Below are 13,504 nucleotides of genomic sequence, written 5' to 3'. Positions count from 1 at the left end.
TTTGAAGAAAAAAAGGTGCCCTTCATCAAAATATCTCAACACTGAGGAGCAGATGTAAAATAGGACAAGGATAGATAAGTTAAGGTGTAACAATGGAACAAGTAGCAATGATTTAGTTGGGCAGGAGCACAAAACTAACCTGCAAACATCCTGGACACGCCCATACCCAGTTGTTCCCTGAATTTTCCTTTCTTTGCCTCTGTAGCTGTCACACATCTGGTGCATCCATTCATTTTTTTTATTTCTCCTCTCTCCTTGACTACTTTTCCCTCTCTGCCCTAAATTAGTATCATGAACAACAGCACAATAAACTTTGCTGATATCTGATGATGTCCTCAGAGATGTTGAATGCTACTTTAAAAAAATTGTTTTGTAACTCTGTTAAAAGGTCCCAAAGACTGTACGTAATATTATAACCTTAACAGGTAATATTTTGATGTACAAGTCCAGTTGTGCTTTCAGATCTCCACTACAGTTTCCTGTGGATTTTAAATGGAAAGCACACCAAAGGTAATATGCTCTGTTTGTTGAGGTAACATTTTCTACTGATAGGGCACTTTTATTCCCTATCTTTTCAATGGTAATTATAAAAAGAGTTTTATCTGATGCAAGAGGTAGTTCAACCTCTACTTTCTTTGAATACCCTAAAAGCTTTACTACATATAGTTCAAATCATACGAACGTACAAATTAGGAGCAGGAATAGGCCACTCGGCCCCTCGAGCCTGCTGCTCCATTCAGTAAGATCATGGCTGATCTGATTGTAACCTTGACTCCACATTCCCGCCTACCCCCAATAACCTTTTACCCCTTTGCTTATCAAGAATCTATCTACCTCTGCCTTAAAAATATTTAAAGACTCTGCTTCTATCGCCTTTTGTGGAAAAGTGTTCCAAAGACTCATGACCCTCAGAGAAAAAATTTCTCCTCATCTCTGTCTTAAATGGGTGACCTCTTATTTTTAAATAATGGCCCCTAGTTCTAGATTCTCCCACAAGAGGGAACATCCTTCCACATCCATCCTGTCAAGACCCCTCAGGATCATATGTTTCAATCAATTCGCCTCTTGCTCTTCTAAACTCCAGTGGATACACGCCTAGCCTGTCCAACCTTTCCCCATAAGACAACCTGCCCATTCCAGGTATTAGTGTAGTAAACCTTCTCTGAACTGCTTGCAACGCATTTACATCCTTCCTTTAATAAGGAGACCAATACTGTATACAGTACTCCAAATGTGCTCTCACCAATGCCCTGTATAACTGAAGCATAACCTCCCTACTTTTGTATTCAATTCCCCTCAAAATAAATGATAACATTCCATTAGCTTTCCTAATTACTTGCTGAACTTGCATACTCACCTTTTGCGTTTCATTCACTAGGACACCCAGATCCCTCTGCATCTCCGAGCTCTGCAATCTATCACCATTTAAATAATGTTTTTTATCTTCCTGTCAAAATGGACAATTTCACATTTTCCCACATTATATTCCATTTGCTAGATCTTTGCCCACTCACATAACCTATCTATATGCCTTTGTAGCCTCCTTGTGTCCTTTTCATAACTTACTTTCCTACCTATCTTTGTGTCATCAAATTTAGCAACCATATTGTCAGTCCCTTCATCCAAGTCATTTATATGAATTGTAAAAAGTTGAGGCCCCAGCACAGTTCCCTGTGGCGCATCACTCGCTACATCTTGCCAACCAGAAAATGACCCATTTATGCCTACTTTCTGTTACCTGTTAGTTAGCCAATCTTCTGTCCATGCCAATATGTTATCCCCTACACCATGAGCTTTTATTTTTTGCAATAACCTTTGATGTGGCAGCTCATCAAATGCCTTCTGGAATACTATGTACAGTACATCCACCAGTTCCCTTTTATCCATATCACATGTTACTTTTTCAAAGAACTCCAATAAATTGGTTAAACATGATTTCCCTTTCACAAATCCATGTCAACTCTGCCTGATTACCTTGAATTTATTGTAGTGTCCTGCCAGAATGTCTTTAATAATAGCTTCTGACATTTTACCTAAGACAGATGTTAAGCTAACTGGCCTGTAGTTTCCTGCTTTCTGTCTCCCCTTTTTGAATAAGGGAGTTATTACATTTTCTAATTTCTAATCGAATGGAACCTTCCCCGAATCTAGGGAATTTTGGAAAATTAAAACCAACGCATCGACTATCTCACTAGCCGTTTCTTTTAGGACCCTAGGATGAAGTCCATCAGGACTTGGGGATTGTCAGCAAGCAGCTCCAGCAATTTGCTCTGTACCACTTCCCTGGTGCTTGTAATTTTCTTGAGTTCCTCCCTCCCATTTCCTGATTTACATCTATTTCTGAGATGTTGCTTGTATCCTTTATAGTGAAGACCGATGCAAAATATCTGTTCAATTTCTCTGCCATCTCCTTACTATCCATTATTAATTCCCCAGACTCACTTTCTATAGGACCAAACCTCACTTTGTTAACTGTTTTCTTTTTTAAATATATAAACTCTTACTATCTGTCTTTATATTTCTAGCTAGCTTTCTCTTGTGCTCTAATTTTTCCTTCTTTATCAATCTTTTAGTCATTCTTTACTGTTTTTTATATTCTGTCCAATCTTCTGACCTGCCACCCATCTTTGTTATCAAGTTTGATACTATCTTTAACCTTTTTAGTTAACCACGGATAGTGGGTCCTCCCCTTGGAATTTTTCTTTCTCGTTGAAATGTATCTATTCTCTGTATTCTGAACTATTCCCTTAAATGTCTGTCGCTGCATTTCTATTGACCTGTCCTCTAAATCTAATTTGCCAGTTCACTTCAGCAAGCTCTGCTTTCATGCCCTCATAATTGCCCTTATTTATGTTTAACATACTAGTCTTGGACCCATTCTTTTCTCCCTCAAACTGTATGTAAAATCCAATCATATTTTGATTGCTGCTACCTAGGGACGCCTTCACTATGAGGTCATTAATTAATCCTATCTTGTTGCACAGTACCAGGTCTAGTATAGCCTGCTCTCTGGTTGGCTCCAGAATGTGCTGTTCTAAGAAACTATCCCAAAAATATTTGATGAACTCCTCATCCAGGCTACCTTTTCCCATCTGGGCCAATTAAGGCAGTCTCTGTGGCATTGTACTCTTTTCAGCCATTCTTGTAGTAGAGGGCAGAGCTCTACAAATTTATGCCCTCATTTTTTAGAAAACTGGCACGACAAGCACCGATTTCTATTCCCAGGAGTGGTGCACTTTTTTTATCTGCATGTCAAACGTGCATTTCTGGCACATATGGAAGTTGGAAAACTCTTGAACAAAACCTGTAAGTGCATGCAGTGATCTAAGTTTGTCTTGATAGGAACTAGTGTGTGTCTCAGGGTGGCGCAGTGGTTAGCACCGCAGCCTCACAGCTCCAGCGACCCCGGTTCAATTCTGGGTACTGCCTGTTCGGAGTTTGCAAGTTCTCCCTGTGTCTGCGTGGGTTTCCTCCGGGTGCTCCGGTTTCCTCCCACATGCCAAAAGACTTGCAGGTTGATAGGTTAATTGGCCATTATAAATTGCCCCTAGTATAGGTAGGTGGTAGGGAAATATAGGGACAGGTGGGGATGTGGTAGGAATATGGAATTAGTGTAGGATTAGTATAAATGGGTGGTTGATGGTCGGCTCAGACTCGGTGGACCGAAGGGCCTGTTTCAGTGCTGTATCACTAAACTAAAACTAAACTAAATTACTGTCAATGGATTTGAAAAAACTACTAAGGTACCCGAGCAGCTCCTTCTGTATCCTCTATGCTATTGAGGTGCATCAGTAGTTCTAATCCCCGAACTGTTGGCTGTCTTTATTTCATGTAGCATTAAGATAGGACAATCTTCAGAGATCTGATAAACCATTAACTCATGTTTACACTTTACAGATGTTGATGGACCTGCTATGTATTTCCAGTATTTTCTGTTTTTGTCATTGCAAGAATCATAGATACGTGCAAGACATGGACAGAAAATTGTATTAATGTTTCAATGAGGGAGAAATGGCTGAATTAATATGTTGCAGTTTAGAATACTTTAGTTAAGTAATAGTCATTAGTTTTCGTTGGAAATGTAGTTTTATACTGACATCTGTGTCTGTGATGAAAAAAGGGTTTGATGCATTAATTTACTGGTTATATGATTAGCTACGAAATGATTTCATTTTCTGAAAGAAAATTGATGACAGTTCCTCACAGTCACATGCTCCTACACTTGCTAATTTGAAATAAATTTGGGTTTAATCAGAGAGAGAATCAGTACTACACAGTGCAAGAAAACAAGGCCTAGCTATCTTAAGTTTTCAATCACTGCAGTGTTTCATTGCATTATAATGTAGCATTAATGTTTCAGCCTCATGTAGGAAAGTGTTTCATAGTGTTTCCTATACTTGTTACATGTTTATATATATTTCATAAATAAAATTAGACAGTTACAAAATAGCCAGAAATAAGTACACAAACAGAAGGTAGCCTTCAGTATGGTATAAGTTCAGAACTGATTTTTTTAAAAAAGAAATATATATTTTAAGACATTCTTTATGGTGATCGTATCCTCAAGAATTCATAATTTAAGTGAAGTTTAAAAAGGTACAGACTGGCAGTATTTCTGATTTAAGCCTTCATCTTCACAGCCTCCAAGGTTCAGTGCTAAAGAAGGATGCTTTGCTGATCAACCCTGGCTTTCAACACTCCCTGCTGCTTAATGCTTTCTCTTGGAATATTTCTTTGATGGCTAAGCTATTCTTAATTCTTCATTAAAATTCAGCATTTGTGTTGTTGTGTATTAGCAGGTAAATAGGAACTGGTAACGTGATTGGCCGGCAGTAGTGGTTAAGGCATAGAAAGTGGCTACATTTCTGAGCAAAAACTTTGATATCAATTATAACTTATTGGACCAGTGTACCGCAGCATTGCAAGAATTAATTTTAAAATGGTCCTATTTACTGATCATGGCAATGAAGATTCCAGAATTTCCAGGCTGGTATGTGGAACTTCAGGCTGGTTGAAGTGGAAAGCTAAATAGCTTTTTCTGGAACAGTGGATTGAATTCATAATGATTTGTGTCTTGGGATGTTTTTCTATGTTTAACTATATAAATGCAAGTTTTTTTATATATCTGTATTTTGTATCATATATATGTGCTTCATATCACTTATGCACAATGTCAATGTGACTGAAGCTTCATGCTGTTTTCCCTTTCAAAAGAAAACAGAAAGTTTGCCAAATAGTTTTTTGTGGAGCCAGTACTCCTTTAAAATTTAATGATCTTTTGTGGGAATATCGAGGTTAGCCTTTTCCACGCAAACGTTTAACACTGATAACACATGATTTTCATCAAGAAGGCTTCTCAATCTTCCTTGACCTTATTTGCAATTGATTTACTATTGTGATACATTAGAGATAGTGAGAACCAGAAATCATTTGTGCATGCTCCTACCATGTTTCCTCTAACATCCCTTCGCTGCGCACAGCCTGCTTGTTGTACCGCGTGGCCCCTTTAAGATTGCTGTGCAGCCGCACATGAGCGTATCTTAAAGGAACCACCGCTTGTGCGTGGCCTATTTGTCCCATGCGCGCACATTCCCCATTGCTGCATGACCGCAGCTTAGAGCAGACGTTGGTTCCCATCATTGCAGGCAGTTTGTCTTTTGGCTCATTGTCCTATTTTGACATCTTTTTATGTTGACTATTCTGGTCACAAAGTGTTTAACTAAATATAAAACATAAAAACATTCTTTAGAAATATCAGCAAAAGAATACAAATGCATGCTTCGTACCATGCATGGGTATGAGCACATGCAGGAATATTTAGGTAGAATGAAATGATGCTTTATTTTAAATTTTAAAATGCTAGTACCAGAGGAGGTGGTGACAGTAGGTAAAGAGTCTGGAGGTTAGTAGACTAATGGAGGGAAAGACTTACAAAATGCAGAGGAGTTCCTGTTACTAATGCCAAAGAACCACATTCCTTTTAACCTGCTCTGAGGTAAGACGTAACTGAGATAGATCTCTGATTATGTGGCACTGACTTCTGATTATTTATAGTACAAAAGGCATTTGCATTTCTGCATAAATGCAAATTCTATTTCTTATAAGTGTACCTCTCTGCTCTAAACAAGTCAACAGAAAAATCGTGATTACAGATGACTGCTAGTGTATTATTCAGTGCATTGTTGGGACTGTACTTCCAAAAAAAAAAGGACTGTGTGCACTTGTCAATTAGTCTGATTCATGTATTTAAGATATAATTTGCATCATACATTAATTGTGTGGTCCTTATTAACATTGCAAATATACCCTTAAAGGTCCATAGAATGAAGTTCCATTTCTTGAGAAATCCAGTAACATTTTTTGTCACTGCTAACATTTTCTCCTTCATATTCCTGTACATTGGGGAAGGGAATTCTGTTACTCCAGAATTGGCCTTTATAGCCACTCCAGGCGCTGCTTCACAAACCACTGACCACCTCCAGGCGCGTATCCATTGTCTCTCGAGATAAGGAGGCCCAAAAGAGAGGGGAAGGGAAATAGTAAAACATCAATATTTGGCTTTTACTTTCTGTAACTGAGTTCAGGGGCACACGGTGACCAGTTTTCCTGAAGCTTTTTTTTTCACTCTTAAGCTGGTCACTTAGAGGTGCACAGCAGAGTTAAGAACTCATTTGATTTTCCTGCCCTTCAGTGCTCTTAGTTCTGCTTGCAGCCTGTTCTGAGTACATGTCCAAGATCGGGAACCTACTGCAAAACATGGGTCTCTTTAAGAGCGGTTACTAACTGACTTATAATTGACAATTGTTTCTTCCAACAGGAGTCATCTGTGTTGGAACCTAACTGTATCTTTAAGGTGGATGAGTTTGGATTCTTTCTCACATGGAAAAGTGAAGGAAAGGTATTTTTGCCCACACTTGAACTCTGCGACCGCAACATAAAGTGTTTCCAACATGAACCTTTTTCTTTGTCTCGTCAATATGCCTTACATGATAAAATGCTATTATAGAGATCCATTACTAAAAATGAGTTAAATAACAGTAACATTACGAGTGAAATAACTTAAAAGGCTCACTACCAAAACTATTTTAGTGCAACTCTTTTTCAGTTTTTACAAAGAATAGGGAGGGCATAAACTGTATATACCTGAAGTATGTTGCAGAATGATTTCTAATTTTGTTCTTAAAAATATCCAGTCAAAGTTTGCTGCACAGAAGGAGGAGGCCATTGGTCCCATCTTGTCTTTGCGAGAGCAATCCTATTGCCCTGCATTCTCTGCACCTTCCTCTGCTTCCAATATTTATCCAGTTTTCCTTCAGAAGAACCAGTAGTCTGTGTCGCAACCATTTCTTCTGTCAAAACAGTCCGTTCTCCAACAACCGTTGTCTAATTTCTTCTAACCTTTGTCCTCACTCCCATGTGTAAATTGATGACCTATTGTTACTGACAAAAGGTAGTACTCTTTCCTTATTCAATCCATCACAAGCCTTTATATTGTTCAACAGGTCTGTTAAATCTGCTCTCGGCCTTTTCTGCTCCATTGGAGTATCTCAATTCTCTTGTCGTAACTATTGTTTTCAATCCTTGGCATCATCTCAGAGTCATGGAGAGATACAGCACTGAAACAGGCCCTTCAGCCCACCGAGTCTGTGCCGACCATCAACCACCCATTTATACTAGTCCTACATTAATCCCATATTCCCTACCATATCCCCACCTTCCCTCAATTCTCCTACCACATACCTACACTAGGAGCAATTTACAATGGCCAATTTACCTATCAACCTGCAAGTCTTTGGCTGTGGAAACCGAGCACCCGACGGAAACCCACGAGGTCACAGGGAGAACTTGTAAACTCCACACAGGCTGTACCCAGAACCGAACCCGGGTTGCTGGAGCTGTGAAGCTGTGGTGCTAACCACTGTGCCAATCTTGGTGAATCTGCACTTAATATTCCTTCGCTAACAGGGCACCCAAAACTGCACATGCTACATTATCTCTGGCCCAACCAGTGTTTTGTGCAAATTTATCACAAGGTTTTCATTCTTCTCCTCTATGCCCCATGTATAAAACACAAAATATTGATGGCCTATTTAATTTTATTTACCTGCTTCAAAGTATCCCAGTTTTATTTTCACTGTTCTGTGCTCTCATGTGGGTACCACTCCATCATGACTCACAAATTTTTGGAATGCTGACCCTTACTCACTTTCCTGCTTTTCTGGTTTAATGTTTTGATATCCCTTGCACCTTTTACAACAGCGACACCAAAAATACATGGGTCTCAATCCCAGGGTAATCAGCAGGATTGCACTCTGGCACCTCGCCAGCAACAGCCTTATCAGAGGTCATTGGGAACGCACCTTATTAGCGTGGGGCAGATGGGTTCAAGCAGCATTCCAGGCTATCTCTGGCATCTCCTTGCCCTATGCCAATGGAACCTTCAGTCTCCCCAACCTTAGCAGCATTGCCCCACTCCTCCTCCTCATGCAGCATTCCTTCAATAAACCTCCAAAAGGGTCCTGAAGGCAAGTTTCTCTTCAAGATTAGTTTCTGAGTGAGAAGTTGTTCAAGATATGCAGTTTGCTCATACTATTATCATGCAACAGTGATAAAGCATGTAGGAGTTTCTAAGAAGTTTTCCTTTTATAAGCTGCAGGAAGTCAAAAATATAATTGAAACCACAAATGCTTGAGATCCATTTCACAGAAAAGTAATGTTGGCATGCCAAATGTGATACAAATCTTTGTGTCCTGAGAACATCATGCACGTTTTTCCTGTATTTTTTAAGGAAGGACAGGTACTGGAATGTTCGATGGTCAACAGTATTCGATATGGGACAATCCCCAAGGTAAGAATTTGTTTAGTGTGCCTTACAGGAGATCAAGTGCACAAGAAGGAAGAAATGCAAGTAATAGGAGACAGCAGGTGACGGAAGTAGGGTGACTCAGGGAAATTACTTGGGAATTATTGTGTAGAAATTACTTCCTGGTGCAGATCTGATAAGAATATTGCCAAGATATTTATTTATTTTTACTTTTATTTTATATTTTATAAATATTTTATATATTTTATAAATAAAATTAAAAAAATAAGATATTTGTGAGGTATTTATATTGCAGAACTAGTTCCCAAGATAAGCTTCTGCAGTACTTCTCAGGGCTGCTCCTAGATGCTTATATTTTCCGTGGCCTTGAAGAGTGTGTTAACACTGATACTTGCTTTCGCTGTGATCTTGAGAGTTTTATTAACTCTGCTTCCAATTTCCATCCTTCACCTGGTCAATCTCTGACTGCTGCCATTCCGGAGATCTCTCTCTTTCTCTCTCTCTCTGCCTTTTCACTGACATCTGTAACAATACAACAGCTAACTGGAGTAACCTCCTTCTCCCGCTATATCCTGCAAAAACTCCATCCCATTCTACCATTTTCTACAGCTCTGTCATATTTGCTCTGATGACTGGACCTTCTGCATCAGACCTTCTGAAATGTCTTTTTTCCTCAGCTGAAGAGTTAACGGAGCCTTTAACGAGATCTGTCGCAACTCTGCTAGACTTTCCACCTCACCAACTGGTTACATTTTTCAGATTGTCTAATGCTACTTCCGTCAACAACATGATCCCAACGTCAAATACGTTTTGCCTTCCCCTCTCTACTTTCCAGAGAGAATATTCCCACCCTTAATTCAAGCTGATGTACTGATGTATACTTTCCTCCGCTCCCTCCTTTTTTCCTGATTTCACTAATATGCCTGTGCATCTCGTGTGTTCCAGGTCTGAAAAAAGTCACTTTGTCTGTTCAGATGCCGATTGACCTGCGGTGTATTTCCAGCACTTTCCCTGTTTCATTTCAGGTTTCTGTCACGCTTTCAATACTGTGGAATTGACTTCCTTTATATTGTGGGTTGGATTCCACACTAGACCAAGGGAGGAACAGTTCTGTGTGCATTAGCTGTGATTACATGACTATAAGGGCCAATGAATGGTTGATGTTCTGAGCCACTCAAGGCACCAGTCACCAAAAGTATCTGGTGTTTCTGGCGATTAAAGTTTATATTGCTGTCATGGCTGCAGTTTTCTCCATTGAAGCCTTCAAGACTCACTCCTTCACGTAAATGTTTACTTTCCAGTGCTCCCAGCAAAGTCAAGGCTACCATTATCTGCAATGCTGTAAAGTAAATTACATACGATGTTATGGAGGATGTCAGTCTGTAGCAAATTCTACTTGGTGTCAATTTCTTTTTATCACTTGGGGCAGTTCTTCCTATTTTAGAGATGCTAAACAAATGGAAATTATTTTGATTGTGTCAGTAAATGGTTTCAGCTTTGTGGTATGACAGCTATAAAAATATCCTGCATTTAGACAGTACCTCAACATGTCAGGAAAGCATTTCAGTCACTTTTCAGAATGCAATGACTTGTTATGTGGGGATGTCAGAAAACCATGCAGTAAGATAAACGATAAATTAATCTGTTTTTTGGTGCCAATGTGTGGGATGGCAAAGTTGGAGAAACAAAGGCTGCAGAGGCATAATGACTATCATAGTATTGATACAAGGAAGGCCGTGAAGCCACAGAAGAGGTTAACGTTCAAGTCCCACTTGCTTTCAATACATCAGAATGTTACAGTCCACTATCCTGAACCTTCATCAGCTGTGGCAAAATTCCAGTAATATGTAGCCATAATTATTTTCTGAATATTCAACAGTTATGTCATTACCCTAAATGATCCTATACAAATGTTTATTTCTTTTCCTCTCTCATATCTAAGGACCCCAAAATACTGTCCGCACTTGAAGCGGTTGGAAAAGCAGAAAATGAACTGGATGGAAGGATTTTTTGTGTTTGCTGTGATGCCGACTTGGTAAACATCAGCTTTACGTATCTGGTGGCTGACAGTGCGGAAACAGCTAAGGTACACATAATTAACACGTTCTTTAAATAAATCAGATGTGGTAAGAATTAATATTTTCACAGTGAACATGTGGCTATTTTCCTACCAAATGCTACTAATACACAAAATCACATGGGAGAAATGGTACTTTCTTTGAAAAAAAAAATGCCTGAACTGCATGTGATTTTTCTATTCTGACTCCTAAAATCTACCAGCTTGCTGTAAATAGTTCTGTCAGACATTAAATGTGATACCCTTTAGCATAATTTGCTGCTTTCGTGTGGATTAATGTCTCTGCTGGTCAATTGAACTTGCGTTCACTGTTTTCCTCCTTCCAGTTGTTGAGTTGTCACGTATTGGAATTTGGTGGGAAATTGCGAAAGGAAAGATAATTTTCTATTGAAATTAAACTTCCAGTTGCATATCAGCACAGTGCATTGGAACATCAAATACAACTGTGGCGCAGTGGTTAGCACCGCAGCCTCACAGCTCCAGCAACCCGGGTTTGGTTCTGGGTTCTGCCTGTGCGGAGTTTGCAAGTTCTCTCCGTGACCATGTGGGTTTCCGCCAGGTGCTCCGGTTTCCTCCCACAGCCAAAGACTTGCAGGTTGATAGGTAAATTGGCCATTGTAAATTGCCCCTAGTGTAGGTAGGTGGTAGGAGAATTGAGGGAAGGTGGGGATGTGCTAGGGAAAATGGGATTAATGTAGGATTAGTATAAATGGGTGGTTGATGGTCGGCACAGACTCAGGTGGGTCGAAGGGCCTGTTTCAGTGCTGTATTTCTCTATGACTCTATGACAGCTACATGACTGGGGGTGACACAGACTTGATGCTCTTGCCACTGAGTGCCAAATACCAACTGTTTCTTTGAGGACGTGCCAAGCAAATACAAGTGCCAACCCACAGATCATAGTCGCACTTGTGACAGCTTGGGTACAGGTGGATTGTCCATCTGCTCGTTTTCACAGGATGTGTGTAAGATTGGGTACATGGAGGAGAAAAATATATTTCTTAACAGAAACAGTGGCAGAGTCTTGGCAGCACAATCGAGAGCAGGTAAAAGTAAAGGCATTTATCTTCGGATGAGGCGAGAATGGGAGAATCAGTCACTTGAGTTGCACTTGCTCCACTCCAGCAAATTCAGGTGACGTTCTGAGACCTGAGTAGAGACCTATGACACTAAAAGTCCAGTCTTTTTGCCACCACTGTTACAGAGCAAGTGTTTTGCAAAGTAATCCCCTTGTCCTACTATTTTACAACATGTCCACTTAGTTAATGTCATCAATCACAAACTTCCACAGAGAGGCTCTGGAAATAGGATTACTACAATGGCAAAGTTGGCATATATGTTTTTTAAAAAAAAAAAAGCAGCGGGAGCTAAGCTGCATCATTTATTTTGTGTTAAGCAATTAGAAAAGCCAGCGCTAATGGCAATAGTTGTTCTTCAAATGTGATTCAGTGTTTATAATAGAAGATACTGTAACCAGCAAAAATGAGTATTGCCTGGTAAAATACAATATAATTTAATGCAGAGGCAATAACTTACTGCCAGCCTTCCTTTTTAATCCTATGTAGTCTCCTCAATTTATTCTGCAGTGTGCTAGCTTTGCTCATCATTCCCCAGCTTTAATCTTATAATCTCCTGGCTTTTGCCTTCATCCTTTACATTCGGCCTTACTTGCAGACCTAGAAATTCTACATCACTTCTCCACAACAACTGGCAGGAAGCATTAGAGATTCAGTCAATCCAGCTTTTGCTAAACCTTACAGTGTATGGTGTAAGTATCTTCAGCGTGTTTGACCCAGGCTCTTTCCCTTAGAGTGAAACTGTATGCAGTGTGTTCTTTTTTTAATTCATTTCATAGGATGCGGGGGTCGCTGGCAAGGCCAGCATTTATTGCCCATCCCTAATAGCCCTTGAGAAGGTCCCAGTCCCAACTGTGTGCCCCTTAAAAAGTGTTTACACAATGCGAAAATTAAGTGAAATATATGACTGCTGGGTGTCATTGCCTGTCTTTAGGAATGGAGGTGGACGAATACCTCTTATACTGGGTCGGTAGATGGCCCTGTGACTGCTGATGCCGTAGTGATTGGTGTAGTGGCTGCCTGGGCCTGTATGTTCCTGGACATATCTGCAGTCATTTTAGCAAGGTGAATGGGTTCACATAGATATAGCATCAGCCTGAGAGACGGTGCTGTCATCCTTTGATAGCATTTGTCTTTGTCCCTGTTGGGCATTCATCAGCATGACGACAGATCAGTGGAAAGCAGGCTCCAGTGTGCCAGTGAATCCTTCAGGATTGCAGTCTCAAACGAATTCCCCATCATGGCGAATCCAAACAAATCAGACAGCTGTAGATTTTGAGTCCAGGACCCGATGGTGGTGATGGTTTTGCCTGAATGCAAGATCTCCCCAACAGAGACTCCAGTGTAGTGGGCTGTGGATTGGCCACATTATCCATGATGGTCTTCAGATCCGTCAGCCACTCCTGCAGCACTGCACAGATGTTGAGTGTACTAATTGTAGACTACTTCCTGGACACCCCAAACAGTACAGGTTGCTTGACACACTCAAAAAGCTCCATGAATTAGCAAACTACATTTATGCCATAA

General features: G+C 40.1%; 1 protein-coding gene across 9 annotated transcripts in view; it reads left to right on the top strand.

The window, feature by feature from the left end:
- Window positions 1–13,504, top strand: part of plcb4a (phospholipase C, beta 4a) — a 466,151-nt gene that overhangs the window by 255,350 nt on the left and 197,297 nt on the right. For all 9 annotated transcript variants that reach the window (XM_068044348.1, XM_068044344.1, XM_068044346.1 and 6 more), the window contains 3 exons: window positions 6,818–6,898; window positions 8,789–8,848; window positions 10,767–10,910. In XM_068044348.1, coding sequence (XP_067900449.1) covers window positions 6,818–6,898; window positions 8,789–8,848; window positions 10,767–10,910 — 285 coding nt within the window. The remainder of the gene's footprint in view (window positions 1–6,817; window positions 6,899–8,788; window positions 8,849–10,766; window positions 10,911–13,504) is intronic.

Source organism: Heterodontus francisci, chromosome 13 (assembly GCF_036365525.1).
Source record: "Heterodontus francisci isolate sHetFra1 chromosome 13, sHetFra1.hap1, whole genome shotgun sequence".
NCBI classification, from domain to species: Eukaryota; Metazoa; Chordata; class Chondrichthyes; order Heterodontiformes; family Heterodontidae; genus Heterodontus; species Heterodontus francisci.
Note: the sequence above shows the minus strand (reverse complement) of the source record. Positions and strands in the feature narration are given on the sequence as shown.